The following is a 17,500-nucleotide window of genomic DNA, read 5'->3' on the forward strand; positions in this document are numbered from 1 at the left end:
GGAAACTAAAGACAGAAATGAAAGCGGACATTTCCAAAGTAGAGGATAAAGTGGGGGTGTTGCAGCAGGCCTTGGAGAAAAATGAAGTTATAATAAAAGAAGTAGAGAAAAGAACCGAACGAACAGAAAGGGAATTAGAAAGGGTGGATGAAGATCTCAAAAGCATCAGCAAAGAAATGGAGGACTCCCTTGTCCTCCTAGAAATGGACAAGGCAGCAACTTACCTAAGATTCCAAAATGTGGCAGAATCAAAAGAAGAAGACCTGGAATACTTGATGGCAGAAATACTGGCCGGTTTATTGAAGATGGATAAAGATGAAATTCAAAAAGAGTTTGATGAAGTCTACCGGGTCAATACAAACTATGCAAGACGCCACAAATGTTCCAGGGAAGTACATATACGATTCACTAGAAGATGTGTTCGAGACATGATATATAGAACCTCAAGAGATAAAACAATAACCTACAAAGAGAAAGAAATTGTGATTCTTAAACAGATACCGAGGAGAATAAGGGAACAAAGGCGTGACTATAAATTTCTGGCAGCATATTTAAATAAAAAAAGAATCACATTTAAATGGCTTATTCCAGAAGGAATGTTAGTGTCGTGGAAAGAGAGGAAAATCAAAATAGATACTATGGAAAAAGCCCAGGATTTTTACGAACGGATGGTGGGCCCACAGGAGCAAAGTAGTAGGGAGAAATTGGACACAAAGTTTCAAGAAGAATACAGTGGACATAAAAATAGAACTGGAACGGTAGGAAACCAAGAAAATACCTATCCACAACAAAAGACAGAAGGAACTACATCAATACAAGCGCAAGAAGAGAGAGGAATTGTTACACGACAAAGAGCAAAACAAAACTAAATAGATGGGAGAAGAAAAAAAATTACTATCAATAAACATAAATGGTTTAAATTCAACAATTAAGAGAAAAAGGATATTATCTAAATTAATTAAACATAATGCAGATATAACGTGCCTGCAAGAAACTCATATAAAGAAGAAGGATGAAAAATATTTAGAATGCCCAAATTAGGAAAGTTATTTACCACACCAGCAGATGAGGAGAAAAAGAAGGGAATCGCAGTATATGTGAAAGAAGATTTGAAATCTGAGCTAATATGGTCGGACTTAGAAGGAAGGACTCTGGGTTTGCAGATCTGGATTAATGATATTCCAATTCTTTTAGTAGTAATATATGCCCCAAACGGAGACCAAAAAGAGTTTTTTAAACACCTATATGGAAAATTGGTTGATTGCAAAAAAGAAATATTTGTATGGTAGGGGACTTCAACTCCATTGCTGATTTCCAAAATGATCACAGTAATGCCGGGAAGAATAAAAAGGGAAGAGAGAGCTCCCCAAGATTTGTAGGGAAATGATGAAAGAGCTAAACCTGACAGATATATGGAGAAGATTACATCCTGAAAAAAGACAATTTACATTTTATTCAAATCCCCACCAAACATGGACACGGATTGATATGGCATAGATGAGTGGGGAGATAGCAAACGAGACAAAAGAAGTGGAAATTTTGCCTAATGAATGGGCAGACCATAATCCAATACAGGTAATATGGAAGGGCAGGGCAAAACCAAAGAAAAGATGGACCCTAAACACTCAATTAATAAGAGAGAAAGAATACATTAATAAATTAAAGGAGGAATTGAATTTTTTTATTAAAGAAAATGATAATGGAGAAACCACGAAACAAAATTTCTGGGATACGATGAAGGCGGTTATAAGAGGCACAACAATCTCTTATAATGCCAAGAGAAACAAGGAAAAATATTCCCAACAAAACAAATTACAACAAAGAATTAAGGAGCTAGAAACCCTTCTACAAAATAACCCAAAAGAATCCAAACTTCAAAATCAGATAAGTATAGTCAAACACAAACTGAATTTAATTGATCAAGAGAAAATGACTATGAATTTGAACTTAACCAGACAAATCTATTTTGAACATGCCAACAAGCCAGGAAGATGGCTATCTTATAAATTGAAAAAAAAAGAAAGAGAAGAGATTGATATACCAGTTAATAGATAGCAAAGGAGATACATACCAGGAAATAGAACAGAAAAAAGAAATCATTCATAAATACTTTGAAGATTTATACAAAAGAGATGATGTCAGTGAAGATAGAATAAAGAATTATCTAGATGAAGTAAAGGATAAGGCAATTGGGGAAGAAATGGCTGAACTATTAAATAAAGACATTACTGAATCGGAATTGAAATCAGCAATAGAGAGCCAGAAAAATAATAAAACCCGGGCCCAGACGGGATCCAAGGGGAGCTGTACAAGGCAATAGCAGATCAAATCGGACCACTTATGGTGGAAGTTTTTAATGACGTTTTACTAGCAGCCAGGATGCCGGACTCATGGAGGGGGGCACTGATTTCGCTGATCCCGAAGGAGGATACAGATCCCAGATATATAAACAATTACAGGCCGATTTCACTCCTAAATACTGATTATAAAATATTCACTTCTATTATAGCAAACAGATTAAAAAGATTGCTAAACTTGTATATACATGAAGATCAAAACAGATTCCTTCCAACTAGGCAAATAAAGAATAATCTAAGAATAGTATTAGACGTACTAGAATTTTATGAAGCCCACCCAGAGAGACAAGTAGCACTCATGTTCCTAGATGCAGAAAAAGCTTTCGATAATTTGAATTGGCAATTTTTAATTCAAAAAATTTATAATTTGAATCTGGGTACCAAATTTGAAAATATTATAACAACTATATATGATACACAACAAGCTAATATAATAGTGAATGGGGAATGCACCTGCCCAATAAAGATAGAAAAAGGAGTGAGACAGGGTTGCCCACTCTCTCCCCTGCTCTTCATATTAGCATTAGAGACATTATTAACACGAATTAGGCGGAATTCAGATATAAAGGGATTAACAGTTAAGAAAGAGGAATATAAATTGCAAGCGTTTGCGGACGACATGATTTTCTTCCTTGAAGAACCAAAAGACAGGGGACCAAAATTGATGAGTGAATTAGAGAAATTTGGAGCAGTAGCGGGACTTAAAATAAACAAAAAAAAAAACCAAATTAATGACCAAAAACCTAACAGAAAAACAGAAAATAGAACTAGAAGAAATAATGCATATACAAGTGACAAAGAAAGTGAAATACTTAGGAATTTGGCTAACCCCACACTGTAAGACACTTAAAGAAAACAATTATGATAAACTGATACACCAGGTAAAGAAAGATTTAGAATCGTGGGGGAACTTCAAATTTCACTACTAGGCCGAATTGCTACTATTAAAATGAACATTCTCCCTAAATTCTTGTACCTATTCCAAACGATCCCAATTAAATTACATAAAAGTTTTTTGAAGAACTCAATAGAACAACCCTGAAATTTATTTGGCAAGGGAATAAACCCAGAATAAATGTAAAAGCAATGCAGGATATGAAGAGCAGGGGAGGGTTAGCATTTCCAAACTGGGAGTTATACCATATGGCCACCTCATTAGTTTGGTTGAAGGATTGGGTGAATTTAACCAATAAAAGAATACTATTTCTAGAAGGCCATGATTTACAAAGGGGGTGGCACGCCTTTCTATGGGACGTAGGGAAAACCAGTCAAAAATATTTCCATAGACATTTAATTAGAGACGCACTATTAACAATTTGGAGGAAAATAAGGAAAAAACATTATACAAAAGTACCAGTATGGATTTCAACAATGGAGGCAATGATTCACCCAAACAATTTGGAGCTTACCAAAATGATTAAATACAAAGACTTATTAGACCCACAAGGAAATTTGAAACCGAGGCTGGATCTTCAAGAGCAAGGACATAAAATTGATCAATGGGTTTACCTTCAGATTCAAAGCAGATATAAACAAGACAAAAAAGAATTCGAATTAATAACAAACTGCAACAGTTAGATAAAATTTTATTAGGATCAAATAAAAAAAACATAACAAAATTTTATAACTACTTATTAGAAACAGAACTAGAAGAAGAAATCGTAAAAGGAAATATGATTGCTTGGAGTAAGAACGTGGGCGCAGCATCACATTAGCGGAATGGGAGAAAGTTTGGGGCAGAAACAATAAGATTACCAAATCGGCAGCATACAAGGAAAATCTTTATAAAATGTTTTATAGATGGCATCTCCCCCTTCGAGGTTAGCGAAGATGCACCCAACATGAGTCCGCATTGCTGGAAGTGTAGGAAAAAGAAGGAACCTTTTTCCATATGTGGTGGTCTTGTGCAGAAACCCAAAAGTATTGGAAGAAAATCAAAACTTGGTTGGAAGAAATCACCAAAGAGCAGATCGAATACAAACCAGAGTCCTTCCTACTAGGGATTTTTGATAAGCAAATTTCCAAAAAAACCAAATACATAACAATACACATTTTAACAGCGGCCAGATTAGCCTTTCGCTCAACACTGGAAACAACATCAAATTCCATCAGAAGAAATGATTATTGAAAAATCTCAAAATGCGCAGAAATGGATAAATTGACTTTGGCGCTAAAAACAAAGACACTTCACTATACTATGATAGCTGGAATTGTTGGTATAATTGGATTGACCAAAGATAAATAATATATTATAAGGCATAAAAGAAAAGTATCAATACATAATAACGAGGTAACGATATAAGTTAAAAACAGGTGTGGTTATATGACACAAGTTAAGGTGATGAAAACAAAAGAAGATCTTGCAAACTGTTAAAATAAGAATACTTTTAATCCTGTAACCTCTTTCTTTCTTTCTTTTCTCAAAATTCTTTCCCTCTCTTCCTCTTCTTTCTTCTTTCTTTTTCTTTCTTTCTTTCTTTGCTTATTTGTGTATGTATTGTGACTGGTTTTAATTGTAAAAATTAATAAACTATATTTAAAAAAAAAAGATGGCTTCTTCTTTGTCCCGCCCTTCATGTTCTACAGGCATTTCTTGTTGTTTCTCATAGTTCAGGATCTCCATTTCTAAAAATTGAAATACGAAGCCAAAAGAACCTCTTCCTTCTTGTGCATCTTCTTTCTGTTTTTTTAAGTTCCATTCTCAATTCTTCCAAGAGTGATACCATTTTAAAAACTTTCAAACAACCACCCAATTAATTTTAATCCTTTAAATCCAATAGCCAAAAGTCCAAAAATCACCAAGTAATCCAAATAATCCAAAGCTGTTTCTTCTTGCTTCTTTTTTCCACTTTCTCTTCCTGGGGTTCTCTTATCTTGTTACAAAGTTTCAGTTAAAATGTATCTTTTAGGTATCTTGTTAAAGTTTCACTGTTAATTCCTTTCACTTCCAGGTGGTCTCCTCCATTTTTCCAGATCCCACCCTTTTGTTTTTTTCCTTTTTTTGAAAGTTTTTGAGAATCCAGAAATCTTTATTATCCCTTTGACATTTTATTTTCAGCTTAAATACCTGTTAATGTCAAAGTGGATTTTTGCCAATTTCTTGCTTAAATCTCTTAATTGTCAATATAGGGAAGAAAAGAAAAAAACCAAATCCTTTCCCTTCCCTCTCTCATTCACCGTTTCAAAGTCTTCTTTGGGTACAATGTTGTTCTTCATAATTCAAATTCCGGGGTATCTTGTATTGTTGTTTTTCCAGTTCGACCCGGTCAGCCAAAACTTTCTCTTCTTATCTTCCTCCTGCACATTCTTTTCCTGTTGAGTTCTTCTTTGAGGTGGCCATTTCTTACCACCAACCACCTTTGGGAAAGGGAGTAAGGCCAGCTGGGGAGGAGAGATGCGACTCTCCTCAACCCTGCTGGCAGTCTCCCCCCTCTTCACCACCTCTACGGGGTGGCTTAGCCCAAAAACCAGCCGGCTCAGGGTGCTCCAGCAGTGAGCACAGATCGAAACATCGCATGGTCACAGATTTTGGTCTGTCACTGAAGGAGCTCAAACCAGAATTCCAGAATCAACACCAACTTGATGGTTCAAAAATCAATAATCATGTTGGCTTCTGGTGGCATCCTCCTTGCTGATGGACCAGAGACCATGATTGGGCATGGCTTCGGTCCATGCTCAACCATTGGAAGGCCCCAATCATTTGCTTTTGGGGCCAGAACCACCCTGTCTGTGTGGTGAAGAAGGGGAATATCGCAAGCTGGGTCAAGGGGAGCCGCATCTCCCTGGGCTAGGCATTTTACTCCCCTCCAAAGACGGCTGTAGCGGTGGTCAGATATGGTCACCCTGAAGAGGAAGAGCTAACCAGGACAAAGATTGTGCAGGAGCAGTGAAGAAGAAAACAGCATGAAAATCGGGCTAATCAGGTGCAATATTTAAATACAAAAGTACTCCAGAATTAAAATTTTAAGAAATTTTTAAGAGAGATAATAAAACCAGTGACCAGAGAAAGTAAGAAAGAAATTTTGACAGCTGAAAATGGCTTTGAACTTTGAAAGGAGGAAACCAGAAGAAGATATCTGTTTAAATTGGATAAATATGATTTTGGCACTAAATAGGCATAATTAAAGCTGAAGTTGAACATGTCAAAAAAACCTGCACTAATTGATCTTTGGACTTATTGGGTTTTTGAATTTTAAAAGCCCTAAATAGAGAAGAAAAAATTGTGTGTGTGTGTGTGTGTGTGTGTGTGTGTGTAATTTGGATATAACAGAGAGTGCCACCTAGTGGTAAAAGAAAAATGTTGTGACTCTTAAAAAAACAAAACAAAAATGCTTGGCTCTTTTAAAAGTTGAATCTGATACAAAGCAAGTGAAACTTTGTTACAATAAAATAGAGATCCTGGAAAGTGGAAAGTGGAAATACTCAACATTAAAAAAAGAAGAAGAATCAGGAAGAAACTATTCTGGGATTGTTTGATGATTTTGGCAAAACATTGGGGAATGTTTTGAAAGCCAAACAAAGTAATAGGAAACAGCAGAAAAGGGAATTACAGAAGGAAGCTTTAAAGAGGGAGGGGGGTAAAAACTGGAGTAAGAAAAGGAGGGGAAAATGAAGGAAAAAAAGAAGCAATAAGAAAGAGAACCAGGAAATAAAGAAATATGGAAATCAAACAAAAATGAAAAGAAATTGTCTATTTAAAAGACAAGAGATAATGGTTAGATAAGATTTAAGAAAGGGGATTCTGCAAGGTGACGTATTGTAGTATAAATGTATTTGAAGTAATAAATTACTTAGAAAATAGGAAAATATAGATTTTTAAAATGAAAAGATTGGAACTGATACCTTCTTGTTATTAGAATACTTGTTCTTTGTTAAACTATATAAATGGAATAAATGTGAAAAAGAGAAACTATGATAAATTTATTAACTATATTTAATGAATTCAAGAATATAGTTGAAATTAATCATGAGGATATCTGTAATGAGATTAATATCAGTTTTTATGATTAATTGAATAGACTAATTTCCTTTTTGAAATTATAAATGATTTGATGTAATAGAAGGGGAAAGTGCCATGCGGAATCTGACTTAAAAGGTTTATGTGTTATGTAGTTGCTAGGAGATTATTATTATTTTGAAAACAATTTTATTGATTTTTTTAAAAACAAACAAAACAAACAAAACATAGAAACATCAGCTCTCTTCCATACATATATACAAACAGTGTGTTGGTTGGTTCATCAGTTTTGTGCATTCATTTTGTAGTCTCAATTGCGGTTACATTACATAATAACTCATATTATCAATCCAAACTTATATATCCTAGTATCGCTATTAGAAAATCATTTGACTATAATTTTATTCATTCATACTTTATGAGATAACTATAATTTAGGTAGTTTATTCTATAACAAATCATATAATCATACCAAATCTATCCTAGAAACACTTTATAGATATGATGTCAAATAAGAAAAGGAAAAAAAAGCAAAGATATTCCTTGTTATCTAACATTCTAAATATTATATTATTATATTTTATCATTCAGCCATTGATAGAAAAGGTCCCAAATTTTATAGAATTGTTTATCCTCTTGCTCTCTAATTTCAAATGTCAATCTACTCATCTCAGCACATTCCAATATTTTCTTAATAATTTCTTCCTGCAATGGTATTTTCTCATTTTTCCAATTTTTAGCAAATACAATCCTAGCCGCTGTTAATACATTTACAATCAGATATTTCAAGTCTTTACTGTATGTATCTGGTAAGATTCCCAATAAAAAAAATCCGGTTTCAAATCTATGTGTTTCTTTGTCATTTTTTCCAACCACATGCGGATTTTAGTCCAATATTTTCTAGCATCCTCACAAGTCCACCACATATGGTAGTATGAGCCAGGTATCTGATGACATTTCCAGCATTTTTCAGATTTATTCTTGAACATTTTTGCTATCCTTGTCGGGGGAAAGTGCCACCTATAAAACATCTTATACAGATTTTCTTTATAAGCTGTTGACATTGTCATTTTATAATTTTGCAACCATAGTTTTTGCCATTTCTCTAAATCAATCCCATATCCAAAATTCTTCCCCCAAACAATCATAGTTTCTTTAACTTGTCTATTGATTCCAGAAGGACTAATGTTTACGTGGCAAGAACAGAGACATAGAATTGATTCAATTGAGAAAGCAGAACTTTTCTACGCAGAATTTTTCGGAAGGAAAGAGGAAAAGGCAGAGAAAGAGGTCTCATTAATTGAGTTCCAAGAGAAACAAATGGGGACTGAAAAAGAAGAAGGCGCAGTAGGTGGACAGGTGGATATCAAAGAACAACGTGAACCAAGATCTACGAGAGCTGTCAAACCTAACTACAAAATATAATCATGGAAGAGAAAAAACTGATTACAATGAATATAAATGGACTTAATTCAGCTGTTAAAAGAAGGAAAATTTTCCATAAATTAGGGAAATTAAAGTTTGACATAATTTGTTTACAAGAAGTACATATTAAAAAACAACATGAACAATTGTTAGTACAGCCAAAATTAGGGAAAATATTTACTTCTTTGACTCAATGAGGAGTGGTTTTATATATTAAAGAGGCTATCCCAGCAAAATTGATTTATACTGATGAAGATGGAAGAGTATTAATGGTGGAAATAATGGACAATAATATAAAAATACTCTTGATTGCAATTTATGCTCCGAATGATAAACAAGAAGAATTCTATAAAAAAACTACACATGAAAATATATGTGCCAATATAATTATGATGGGAGACTTTAATGGAATTGTGGACAATAAACTGGACTATATAGCAACAACAACAAAGCAAAATAGAAAGATTCTCCCTAAATCCTTTTTTAAAATGACAGACGAATTAACCTTAAAAGATATATGGAGAGAAAGAAATGCTAAAACTAAACAATACACTTTCTATTCAAATAGACATTTATCATGGTCCAGATTGGATATGATTTGGATCTCAACAGAATTAATATCTAATATTCAAGAAACAAATATTGAAACAAGTACTTGGGCAGACCATAACCCAATGACAATTAAATGGAAGGGACAAAAAAAAAGATCGAGATGGACGCTAAACAATACTATCTTAAAGGAAAAAGATTTTATACAATGGATTGAGAAAGGAGATTATTGTTATTAATCTTTAAGGTGATAATTAAAAAAAAAACGTTAAATGATTATTGGGAATTAAAGAGGAGTTAACCAAATGATATACAAGGTATTGGGGTGGTACACTCTAATTGATAATTGTGGGGAAAACTTTTTTTGAAATGTTTGAATTGAGATGGAGTTTTTGAAATGTTGAAATAAGAATATGCGATGAAATTGCAAACCTGACAGATAAAAGTATAAAGCACAATGAATACGAAGATATGAGAACTATTTAAAGTTAAAAGAAATAGGCTAAGAAATAAATAGAAAATACATAAAATAAGTTTTAGAAAAGTACTTGACAAAATTAATAGAAAATATGTAAAATAATGATAAGATATGAAACTAAATGTGAAAGATGAATATGTAATCAAGGTCATGTTTGTATCAAAGTGTGAAAACCTGGAATCATGTTGTTCACTAAAAAAAGATGTTTTTGAGATGTAAAAAAATAAAAAACTTTTTACAAAAACATCAATAATCATAAAGCAAACAATATTTGTTGGAAAAAAAACTTTCAGAAATTAAATAATACATGTATAGTACTGTGAATATTACCTCTAACAGCACCAACTTATGAAGCATTGCAAAAAAACGTTTCTCAGTGCTATATTTTGTATGCAGTTCCAAAGATTAAAATAATTTACTAGGAGTTTATAGTAATAAGTTTTAAAAAGCAGGGATTTCTCACTCACTATAGATATTTGCACTAAGTAAACATCTATTTCACAAGTAGTGAATTAACTCCTATCAATTTTTGTTAATGTCAAAATTTGTTAATTTTTTTAAACATAAGAATATATTTATCCCACTACTCTCACAACATCGACAAATGCTGATATGTTCTGGAACTTGTAATTTAAAATCTAAATCCTATGTAATCCTAAATCTAAAAACCTAAAATTACTGTTCCTAATAAAAGAAACTAAACTAATTTATGGATATTATTACATAAAAATAAACTATTTTACAGCCATATAAAAGTAGCTGTTACAGAATGATAAGGAGCTCACTAAAAAGGCTATCCCTTCCAACTCTGTTATCCCAATCATAATTATTGCTTTGATAATTGATAGCCAAGGTTTGTTTATTCAAATTTGAAAATTTCTCAGATAATTTTACATTGTTGTTTGTTCGCATTTCATTTAACAATTTCTATATACAAATCATAGGTGTTTTTCTGTACATCTTTCTTTTAGAAGTACATCTTACCTGTGGAATCTTGTATATACTTAGAATATTTGACATGGATTGACAAATGAATGCATTAGGTCCAGCAAGAACAGCTAACACATTGTCCTTGAGATCACACTTGTAGTTTGGGATAATTTTTCCCTTTGAAGAGAGAAGTTCTATGGAAGCCAGATAGACCCATCTTGCCAAAAAATAGCTATTACAGTCATGTATGCCCAGTGTGATATTAGGTAATATCTGGAGATTTTCATTTATTTCTTTGATACCAAATTCCAAGGCCAGAATATGCTGAAAATTCTGAAGATGGATTCTGAAATAGGATTTGTTAACAAATATTATTTCTGTTACAATACAATACTTATAATTCCAAATAGGAACTTTGCTATTCTCTGATTTATTTTTTTAATCACATTCAAAAGGTATGATTCTATTGCCGTAAATCAGGGAAAACTCTATATAGAGTTTTTAATAAAGCTAAAGCCTTCTCTGAATATAATCTAAGAACAACATTAATTTGAGAGCCTCATCTTTTAAGATTCTCAATGCTGAAATTGAATTTTCTATCCTTGCACATATTTTGTTTTCTATCCTTGTATATATTTTTAACATTCCAATGCTATAGATGAAAAAAATATATGAATCAGATGTACCTGAATTTCCAATTCTGTAGATGAAAAAAAATATGAATCAGGTATACCTGCATTTTCTCTATCACATTGTGAGCTAAATTTTGATGCAAAAATGCAGGAAAGGAAACCTTTCTAAACCTTTAGATGGAAAACATTCTTTAGAAGAGAATACTAGATTGAAGAGTCCATTCCTTTAATATGTTATAATCCGCCATCACTTGTGTGTGGATATAGTGCAATGCAAAAATGTGACCTAAGTTTAATAGAATTACTTATAGTTATCTTATCCACCCTTAACTTTTCCACTATCTTACAATCTTTTCTTTTCATTATTTTTCATCTATTAACACTATTACTAATACTATTAGTTATCTAAAGTTTAAATAATTACAATTCCAGGAAAAGGAATGGCATGTAAATTCAGAATTCCTTTCCTGCACTTTTAAAGCTTATTACGTTTTACAGGAATAGTTTCTACCACCCATTGAAACCAACTCCACTCTTTACTTTTATATATCAAATAACTGGGAAGAAATGATCCAGCTATCATTTAGTTACACAATAAAAATAATTACGTTAAATCATCAACAATTTCTTTAGATGGCTTCTTTATGAATGTTATCTTGCTGAAAAATATATAAATCTGAGAAGTTATGCCACCAATAACCAGATCTTCTGAATGGTATTTCTTGTGACTAATAAGGAGTGGGTCCCCCACAGTACATTTATCAAGAAAAATATAGCATGAGATATGAGGCAATAACATTAGTAGGGTTGCAAGGAATAAAATCATTCTGCAGAATGAACCTTCCTTTGGCTGCAATATACAATGTAAAGAATAAAACTGAGAATGTCTTATCTCTCTATTCTCACCCGGCACAGAAATAAGATAATATATAGTGTAATTTTCATTCATTGCCATGATCTATTTCTTGAATTCCCTTTGGGACTTGGAATTAATAATGGAGAAGTTGATAATGATAGGGCAAATCATCCCATACTTGGGGAACCTTCAGCATGATGTGCCTGAGGAATATGCTATATTTTATATTGATCTTTTAAAATAAAAATGTCTGCCAATTAATTGTAACTAACTAAAGGCAAAGTGTTTGAGATTGGGGGAAAATATTAGAAAAGCTCAGCTCTTTTTCTTATGCAACAGTGAAATCTCAAAAGGAGAAAATGTTCCATTTTTTTTCCAGTTGAAAGAATGTTTAATTACAAATGGAAATGTCCACTATGACTTTTGAATCACGTATTTCTTTTCTTTTTTAGCTATTCCAAACCAAATATGTTACTCAATAAATAATATGCAAGAGTTTGTTGGGGCATGGAAACATAAAATGGCAATTCTAGAGAGTATACTTATTTCTCCGAAAGACATAGATGTAACAATCTAGCAAGTTTCACTTTATTATGGCATTCTCAGTCGAGTCGACCCATCCTTGTTTTGAAGATCTTCCAGAAAGAAAACAGGGTTGGAGCCAGACTTAAAGGAAGGATGTTCTGTAGGGTGAGGGTCACAGTGGGGGCCATACCATCCAATGTAATTCCATAGACCCACAACATACCTTTCCACTGAACCTAGTTGGGAATGGTGGATATAACTGGGGAGAGGCAGTGCCTTAAATAATATGATCCTATAGTATGTAGGATTTTAAAGATAATCATTTGAATTGGGCTTAAAAGAAAACTGATATCCTGTCCTTAATTACATAGAATATGATGGTATATATTGTTTGTAATAAATATTTATATATTTAATTTTATTTATTTGTGAGCAGTACGGTAGCCTAGTGGTAAAAACTCATCTTTTGCTTAGAAGGTTGAGAGTTCAATCCTAGGAAGAGTCAAATATTTCTCCTAGAGTGGAAAGAAAAAATATATGTTGCAAACTTTGCATGGAAATCAACAATCCTGACAAATTCCAATTAAAAATAATATTGTCAGATAGATATGTTGAATAAATAATGATGGCTCTCTAGGCCCTAACAAGATGAAATGTTTTAATTGCTATGGGAATTAAAAACATAAAATTAAAAATCACAACAGAGGCTGTGGGTGCTATGTACATATGAAGCTATTTAACAATTAGTCCCAGTCAATTAATGTGTGAAAAACTATATGAGAATTGATCCTCCACCTTAAATTATTCCAGTCCATTCCATGTTTATTGATTGATTGATATCCCATCTTTATGATTTTTATAAATAACATGAGGCAATGAACGCATTTAATATGCATTCTTCTTCCTATTTTCCCCATAGCCACCACTTTGTATGGTGGGTTAGGTTGATAGACAGTGAATGGTACAAGGTCACCCAGTTGGCCTTTGTACTTAAGATGACACTGAAATGTATGGTCTCATAGCCCTGGTGCCTAAAACTATAAACCAAACTGTTCTATTTCATTCCATTCTCAAAATGAAATGACTTTCATGTTCTCCCATCTAACCTGAAACATTTTGGATCTTTTTTCTCTTTGGGTGTTCTAAAATGAAATCATATAATCACTAGAACTATACCCAAATTAATTTGGGTATATTAGCTACCAGTAACTTTATTTTGAGCAGAATTATTTTAAGTCAATTAATATTTCTTAAAAAGTTTAATCCATAAATAACTCTTCAGTGACATGCTTCCTACAGAAAAGTTTATATACATTGTAAGAAGTCAAAAAACCCTACATAGATCCTTCAGTACGATAGTTTGATTGAACAGTCTGATAAATTATCAGAATGTACTCTACCAAACAATGAAAAGGCAGAGTTAATCTAAACTGAACTGGACAAAATGGAATGGACACAGTATTTTTCAATTGATTGAAGGTAATATGCAAATGTATTATAAAGTCTTGGTGAATATGAATTCAGAGTGCATTTCTGTAGGAAGTGGCACATTGAACCCAAGTGTCATTAGAAGGAAAGAAAAAGCATTCTTCTAAGTTTATTGTGCATTTCTAGTCTATAAACATGAAATTTCCTGCAGCCCATTTTGTTTGTCATTGGTTCTTTGTTTTTGTTTTTAAATACAATAACCACTTAAAACATTTTTTCATGGGTAGTCAAATTCTGTTCAGTACATTAGCACCTGTTCCTTTCAATAGCCATTTCCCTATTTCTGGCCTTTTTCTTCATGGTAGATTCCCCATTCAAAGTTTTTCTGGCACCATGCCAAAATTTCAACAAATATTTCTCTTGAGAGAATAGGGACAGACCTGTCAGATTAATGTTGCTAATTTCAGGAACCAGAGAAGACCGCAATGAAATGTATGTATTATATTTGATTGTAAAATTTGAGCCTTTCTTCCAGAAGAGAATGAAGCTCTATTGCAGTGAATAGACAGCAATATAAACTCCATAAAAGATACAATCCAGTTGGCTTCCAGTTTGAGTTCCATCGGTGACAGACCAAAATCCTCAATTGTGTGCAGTTACGATCTGTGCTCGCCGCTGGAGCGCCCTGAGCCGGCTGGTTTTGGGGCTAAGCCACCCCGTAGAGGTGGTGAAGAGGGGGGAGACTGCCAGCAGGGTCAAGGAGAGTCGCATCTCTCCTCCCCAGCTAGCCATTACTCACTTTCCTGAAGGCAGTTGCAGCGGTGCTCAGAAATGGCCACCTCAAAGAAGAACTGAACTGGAAAAGAATGTGCAGGAGGAAGATAAGAAGAGAAAGTTTTGGCTGATCGGGTCGAACTGGAAAAGCAACAATATAAGGTACCCTGGAATTTGAATTGTAAAGAATAACATTGCTCCCAAAGAAGACTTTGAAGTGGTGAATGAGAGAGGGAAGGGAAAGGATTTGGGTTTTTTTTTTCCTTCCCTATATTGACAACTAAGAGATTTAAGCAAGAAACCAGCAAAAATCCACTTTGACATTAACAGGTATCTAAGCTGAAAATAAAATGTCAAAGGGATAATAAAGATTTCTGGATTCTCAAAAACTTTTAAAAGAAGGAAAAAAACAAAAGGGTGGGATCTGGAAAAATGGAGGAGACCACCTGGAAGTGAAAGGAATTAACAGTGAAACTTTAACAAGATTCCTAAAAGATACATTTTAACTGAAACTTTGTAACAAGATAAAAGAACCCCAGAAAGAAAAAGTGTAAAAAAGAAGCAAGAAGAAACAGCTTTGTATTATTTGGATTACTTGGTGATTTTTGGACTTTTGGATCTAAATGACTAAAATTAATCGGGTGGTTGTTTAAAAGCTTTTAAAATGGTATCACTCTTGGAAGAATTGAGAATGGAACTTAAAAAACAGAAAGAAGATGCACAAGAAGGAAGAGGTTCTTTTGGCTTCGTATTTCAATTTTTAGAAATGGAGATCCTGAACTATGAGAAACAACAAGAAATGCCTGTAGAATATGAAGAAGAAGCCATCTTCAATGACCAAGTATTTCTATGTGGGGAAAAGAAAGGAAAGGGGGGAAAGAGAGTGAAAAATTTAAGATTTGAAAAACAACCCAAAAAAAGAATAGTTTGCAAAGTAATTACAACCTTAGGAAGAAACAGAAGAGAGGATTACAGAAGAGAGAATTAGAATTAGATAGAGAAGGGTTCAAAAAGGGAAGGGAGAAGAAGAGGGGGAAGAGGGAAAGGAAAAGAAATTATAAAGGACAGAAACAGGACATAGAGAAATGGAAAACGTACAAGGATTAAGGGTAATAAGCCTATTTAGAAGACATAGGGATAATGGGTGAAAACTTAATTGAAAGGGCGATTCTGCAAGGGTACATAAGATAGTATTGTTATATTAGAAATAGAAATGAACTTTGAAAATATGAAACAAGTGTGATTAAAATGATAGATAAAATACTCATTGTAATGTAATGAATATTTAATAAATAAATGAAATAAAGAGAATGAGAGAATGAAATTAGAAAAAGAGGGAAACATTTTAATCATTATTAATGTGTTATAAAAGTTTAAGTGAAGAGGAATATGAAAGAAATATGAAATATCATGGAAATATAAGTGTTCCTAGAAGTATGATATCCTATTGAAAAGAAATGTTAAAGATGTTAAAGATTATAACTAACATTAATGATAGAGCTGAATTGGAAAAGAATAAGTATTTTATTTATTATTGTTGGAAGAATTTTTTTTAATTGTCTTTGACTTTTGTTGCAATTCTTTGTTCATTCTGAGCCTTTGCTTTCCTGACTTTGTCTTTGAAGATTCTGGCTATCTGCTGCTATTCTGCCCTAGTTGTTTTTCTCTCTTTCCATTTTTTGTACTTGTCCTTTCTTGGATTTCTTGTTTTTCTTTCTCAGTGGTAAGTTTGCCCCCTCCTCTTTGTAGAACCCACTCAAATAATGGAATACTGCTATCATGTCCCCTCTAGTCCTTCTTTTCTCTAGCCAAATCCAAATCTTGCAACAATCCATATGTTCTTTTATGTTTTTCATATATTTATTGATGATTTGCAGGTGAAAAGGGAATATTTAGTTCCATTTAATCAGGAATAGGAATTGGAATGCCAAATAAGTATGTAAAGATGCAATAAAGGTTAGTGTAATTTGCCTCTACAAGATATCCTTATTAAATATTATAAAACATTTATATCCTTTTAATTTAGTGAATTGGCATGATAGTATAAATTCGGGGTGGCAAATCTATGGCATGCATGCTGGAAGTGGTATGCAGAGCCACTTCTGCCAGCACATTAGAGGTCACCCAGAAGAGTCCCACTGCACATGTGCGCACCCCCTACTAGTCAGCTGACGGTTGGGTACTGACTGCTCATGCGTGAGGGGAGATGTGCATGTGGGAGACGCAAGCGCATGTGCAGAGGCATGAGGCATGTGGGAGGGTTGCGTGCTCATACGCAGAGATGTGCAGTGCTGGGGATCGTGCGCATATGTGCAGTGGCATGCAGTGCACCTGCAGTGAGTCATGCATGCATGTGCAAGGGGTGAGGGAGTCACACACATATTGCATCATGGGTGCAGGCATGCAAGCACATGGAAGTGCACACATGCATGCACTTTTGTCACACAACATGGAAAAGATTCACCATCATGGGTATATATTATCTAATTTATTAAATTATATTGATATAAAATATTTTATATGATATATGTTTTGATTGAGAGCTGCCTATGGTCAGCTATAAGATGGGCAGCTGTACACCTGTTTTAA

The 17,500-nt window shown here is 33.5% G+C and overlaps 1 protein-coding gene across 1 annotated transcript in view; it reads right to left on the reverse strand.

Annotated features, from left to right (window-relative positions):
• The window catches only part of LOC148129279 (vomeronasal type-2 receptor 26-like), a 50,816-nt gene that overhangs the window by 22,891 nt on the left and 10,425 nt on the right, over positions 1-17,500 (reverse strand). Inside the window, exons 3-4 of the mRNA XM_087947265.1 lie at positions 11,937-12,178; positions 10,751-10,928 (exon numbers count right to left, since the gene is read on the reverse strand). Coding sequence (XP_087803391.1) covers positions 10,751-10,928; positions 11,937-12,178 — 420 coding nt within the window. The remainder of the gene's footprint in view (positions 1-10,750; positions 10,929-11,936; positions 12,179-17,500) is intronic.

Source organism: Notechis scutatus, chromosome Z (genome assembly GCF_049901735.1).
Source record: "Notechis scutatus isolate UNSWTSFEM ecotype Mainland chromosome Z, rNotScu1.2, whole genome shotgun sequence".
Classification (NCBI taxonomy): domain Eukaryota; kingdom Metazoa; phylum Chordata; class Lepidosauria; order Squamata; family Elapidae; genus Notechis; species Notechis scutatus.